The sequence below is a fragment of the Microtus oregoni genome, unplaced genomic scaffold (assembly GCF_018167655.1).
Source record: "Microtus oregoni isolate MIOR12 unplaced genomic scaffold, Mior012 000012F_ref0000307, whole genome shotgun sequence".
Classification (NCBI taxonomy): Eukaryota; Metazoa; Chordata; class Mammalia; order Rodentia; family Cricetidae; genus Microtus; species Microtus oregoni.
The window spans coordinates 30,755,412-30,760,412 of record NW_024543071.1 but is presented as its reverse complement, the minus strand read 5'-3'; the positions used below and the strand labels follow the sequence as shown (position 1 = coordinate 30,760,412).

The following is a 5,001-nucleotide window of genomic DNA, read 5'->3' as shown; positions in this document are numbered from 1 at the left end:
ACTAGAGAGACCTTCAGTTGAGGAAATACCTCCATACGATTGGGCTGTGGGCAAGCCTGTTGGGCACTTTCTTAATTAGTGATTGATGGGGGAGAGCCCAGCCCACTGTGAGTAGTGCTGCTTCTGAGCTTGTAGTCATGGGTTCTAAGAAAGCAGGCTGATCAAGTCATGAGGAGCAAGCCAGTAAGCAGCACTCCTCCATGGCCTCTGTATCAGCTCCTGCCTCCAGGTTCCTGCCGTGTTTGAGCTTTTATTCTATCACTTGTATTATTTTTAATAAACGCTGATTGGACGAAAGCCAGGCAGGAAGTATAGGTGGGATGACCAGGCAGGAAGTAGAGGAGGGACAACCCTATTGTCTTGCTTTGTATTTTCCCATGCCGCCCCTTATAAACCGACATGTGTTCTCCAGGCAGTTAGAATCTTCATCTGATTTGTTTACTGTGATACCTTCCTTGCCTTGAACAGTGTCCAGAATACAGTAGGTTCTTAACAACGCTTTAGTGTAGTAGATACAACTAATAATGCTATCAACAAATAATGAATTAAGTGATAGTAAGTTTATAGTATTTGGTAAATTAATGAATAAGTGAATAAATGAGATTTATGAGTTCTTTTGTACTGTTTCCCTACTTCTGTTATCATTTTAGTTTATTACTATGCTGCTTAGAGTTTAAAATCTTTTCTTAAAAGCTTATTAGTGAATAGAGTCACCTTTTATTCGTATTTATTATCTAGTGCCTCCTAAATTGGACTTAATGAGTATCTGTTGTGTGAAAAGTAATTTAACTACTATTTATCATTAGCACAGCTGAATGGATTTATTAAATTATATTAAATTAAATAATATTTACATTTATTTTATCTTATTAACTTTTAATTTTATGTATATGAGTGTCCTGCCTGCGTGTATGTCTGTGTACCGCTTGTATTGTGCTGCCTGCAGAGGCCAGAGGAGTGCCCAAGACTTCCTAAGAGGGCATTATATTGAGGTGAGCTCTTATGTATGCTTAAGTGGTAAGATTTCATAGCCATTTTAAATGAATATTATTCGAAAGCAATAAGACTGTTAAAAAAGGCAAAATGAGTTTTGCATTAAAAGTATTATTGATAGAATAACAATAATGGAAAGAACATTTCTTTCACTCAGATGGAAAATTCAAATGTAAATAACAATTTCTCGGATGCTTATAATCGAAGGGAACAGAAAGAGGCGTCAAGCAGGTGGCAAGGATGCAAACAACTGGCTTCACATCAGCAGAACTGAGCAATAGCTCTTCTGGGACAACCAAAGTGGCAACACTGCTCACTCAACCATAGACGGGACTGCCTCTTTCTCCTTGCGAGAGTGTCCAAGCGCAAGCCTTTGATTTCTGGAGAACCGTTGGCTTCTGCTTCAACTTGTGTCTTGTGGAAACCTTTCATCAAGCCTTCCAGGCTTCCAGCTGAATTGCTCAATGCAGGTGCAGGCTGTTGCAGCTCTGGTAAGGACAGATGCTCCTCAGGCAGTGCCACCTTGAGCTTCTGTGGCCAGTTTGGGAGGTATTTAAGCATCGTATCCGAAGGTGCCTCATCTTTGTTGTTGAAGGATGGTACAGTTTCTGTGATGTTTAAAAGAAAGTGGGTAGGGGAGAAAATATTCATGTCAAAGAGCATTCTGGAAACTAAAGACACTTGAATAGCAACAAAACTATTTTTTCCAGGATATAATTAAACACTGAAACAGAATCAGCAAGTATTGACTATCTAAATGGTTTTGCTTGCTGGACAGGTCAGAGTGCTATGATCTTACCAAGGGTTCTCTTTATGCATGGCCTTCTAATATCTTTCTTCATCACTCCTGTCTTGCTCTTTATCACCGTAATTTTCACTCTTTGACATGGAACTCTTACTTTTCTGAAATCATGTTGGCCATTGAAAACATTAGTGTTCACGTTTGCTAGACAAGTGTGGTGGCACACACCTTTAATCCCAGCACTTGGGAGACAGAAGCAGAGGCTCTGTGAGTTCAAGGTCAACCAGGTCTACAGAGTGAGTGTCAGGCAGCCAGGACTAGGTAGAGAGACCGTCTCAAAACAAAACCCCACTCATATACATGTTCTCTGGCCTGAGTAATTTTCTTCATTGCTTTGGAGCCCTGAAAAGAATCCTTGAAAAATATTTTCAGAATTTTAAGAGCTTAAGTGTCCCACAGTGTCAAGGTACTGCTTCAGGATAGCATTTAAAAGACAGAGTTTCCAACAGTTCAGCTCTGACCAGGAGGATGGATGTCTCTAAACACTTACGTTTATCTTCTTTCTCCATAATGTTTGCTCCAAGTCAATGGTATTGTATATTCAAGAGAGAAACAGCTTAAAACAATGGTTCTCCACCTCCTTAACGCTGTGACACTTTAACACACTTCCCCATCTTGTGGTGACCCCAACCATAAAAGTATTTTCATTGCTACTTCATAACTGTATTTTTTTCTATTGTTGTAAATCGTAATGCAAATATCTAATATGCAGGCTATTTGATATGTGCCCCCCCCACAAAGGGGTCTCGACCACAGGTTGAGAACTGCTTGCTTAAAAGAACACCAATCCCAAACCATGCGCTTCTCAAAGAGATTAGTGTCTCCTATGGCACATGTGCCAAAGTGTTAAGTGTGGTGTTTGCCCAGTAGGAAATGCTGCTACATCCACCTGGCTGCTGACTTCTTTATACCTATCATGTTCAGCATGCACTGACTGCTCCCGTGGCAATGCCAGTTAGGAGTTTAAAAAGAAAACATTTTCTGCCAAAAAAAAAAAAACCCACACAAACACAACAAATGAACAAACAAACAAAAAATCCCTTACAGTAACACAAACCCTCCCCTGACTTTTACCTAGTCCAAATGCACAAATTAAGAGTTTTAGCAAACAAAGAAACTGGAAATGTTGGTTCCGATCAAATTTTAGAACAATGACTCAGTCCTGCTGCTCTTCTTCTTCAGCTTACCAATAAGAAATAAGAAAACCCAAGAATCCAAAAGATACAGTAGGTGTGGAAGGGAGATGCCTGGGTAGCCATTGACACTTTACCCTTTAGAGAAAGCCAAACCCTTCACCTATACAGGGGTGCACTGGGACAAAGCTCCCTCCTGAGAGTCCTGTTGTTCCCTGAGCCAACAATATACTTCAGCAGCTGGAATTTGGCAGAGGGAAAGCAATAACACTGTCACTACTTTACCTTCTCACTGCTTCCTGCTAGCTCGCCATTGTGACATTCTGGGTGATTGTGTGTGTGTGTGTGTGTGTGTGTGTGTATAATATATATATATATATATATATATATATATATATATATATATATATCTCAGAAGTTTTAGCTCTTTTCTGAAGTAAGACTCTTGAACTTTAACTCACCTTATTGGTTCCTCCTTGCTCTAAAATTTTGTCCAGATAGGGCTTTCTTGGTGGCCAAGCAAAGCTGATGATAACTTTCTATGCACTTAGAACTAGTAAGCAAAGGCCAGTTATAGTTTGGGTCAGAGTTAATTTGCAGGTTTTTGTGCCTTGAAATTCTTTATTTAAAATAATTTTTAGCTTATTTTGAAATCCATCTTTTTAGTTTGTATATATTAGACTCATATTACATTTTAATCTAACTGAATTCATTCAGGTACATGCTTTTTAATCACTGAAGTTTTATATAGTGCCAGTGAGTGTTCGGCCATGACAGTCTGAAGGCTAGCCTCCCTTCTTGCTGGTCCCCTTCACTTTTCTCTAGGGTTTCTCTTGCACTCCCCTACCCTTTAGATTGAACTGCAAGACCTAATTCAAAAAGCTGCAGGTCAAGGCTGGCTCGGTGACATGCTTTAAGCGGGGTGCAGGAGTTCTCCCAGGCATAATCCACAGCCCAGATTTGGGCTCCTGCTAGGATCAAGTGCTACCCTAGCATGAAGCTGCTAGCAGCTGCTTGCATGTCTACCTCTCTCTGATGGGTTCTCATTGAAATTCTTTAATCCAAGCAAGTTACAAAGACCAAACCTGAGGCTGGGGAATCACAAGCTGTAGAGGACTGGGTCTTTCCGACGGGGGCAGCCGGTGGGAAGCATAGCACGGAAAAGCTGGGGAGAGTTCCAAGGATGCTCACCTGTTATTGACCTTTGTCGCCGAGCTGGTGCCTTCCGGGCCAATGCCACTGAGTTCCCACAGATTTCGATTACCGTTCGGACGTATATACGGTCACACACCTTAATGACTTCGTCCAACCACTCTTCCGTGACCCGTGCCCTGCAAGACTGGTTTAGCAGCAGCCAGAACCCCAGGAGCGGGAGCAAGAACTTGCTGGACATCATGGTCTGGGCAGCTTCTGGAAGGCTCAGCCTTGGCGGGACTAGGCTCTGCTGCTTTCCGAGTGCTCAAGCGGGTTCTTATATCCCTTGGGCGCTCTTAGCGCCTGGGTAGATGGTTCCAGCTCCACCCTCTTTCCTCCCACCCAAGGCATTGCCTTCTTGCATTCATCTTGATCACCTTGCTGACCTTTCCTTCACTGCGTCATCTCCTGTTCTTATCCCTCTCACCGGCTTTTCCTCTCTGCTCTTGCCCTCAAACCATTCTGCATTCCAAAATTACTCTGGGTTTGAGACTTTTCCTTGATTCCAGAATAGGCCGCGGCTCATATGGAGACCACCTTCTTACAAACAAAGGCTTGCCAGCACGAACACGTGCCCCCTACCTTCCAACCCGAGTAATAGTTGTAGTTGTCCAACCCCAGACGGTCTGTCTGTCCGGAGAATCTGTAACAGGAACAGACTAAACCGACGATTTTCCACCCGAATCCTGGTAGAAAACACTGAAATTTGTTTTTTGTTTTGTTTTGCTGATGTCAACGGGGTTGCTTTTGCGATTCCTTTTCGGCAAATTCCTTCTTGCTATTTTAAAATGCTGCTGAGTTTTGTATGTTGGTTTTAGACTCTAGAGTGGAGATTCTGCTGGTCATAATGGAGTATACTGTTTTCTCTGTATAGAATCA

General features: G+C 42.1%; 1 protein-coding gene across 1 annotated transcript; it reads right to left on the bottom strand.

The window, feature by feature from the left end:
• Positions 1-1,254: 1,254 nt before the first annotated feature.
• Positions 1,255-4,321, bottom strand: LOC121454707 (prorelaxin 1-like). Its single transcript, XM_041662147.1, has 2 exons — positions 4,120-4,321; positions 1,255-1,601 (listed from the first exon to the last, which is right to left on the bottom strand). The coding sequence occupies exons 1-2, from the start codon at positions 4,319-4,321 to the stop codon at positions 1,255-1,257; spliced, it is 549 nt and encodes a 182-aa protein (XP_041518081.1).
• Between the last annotated feature and the right edge of the window lie 680 nt (positions 4,322-5,001).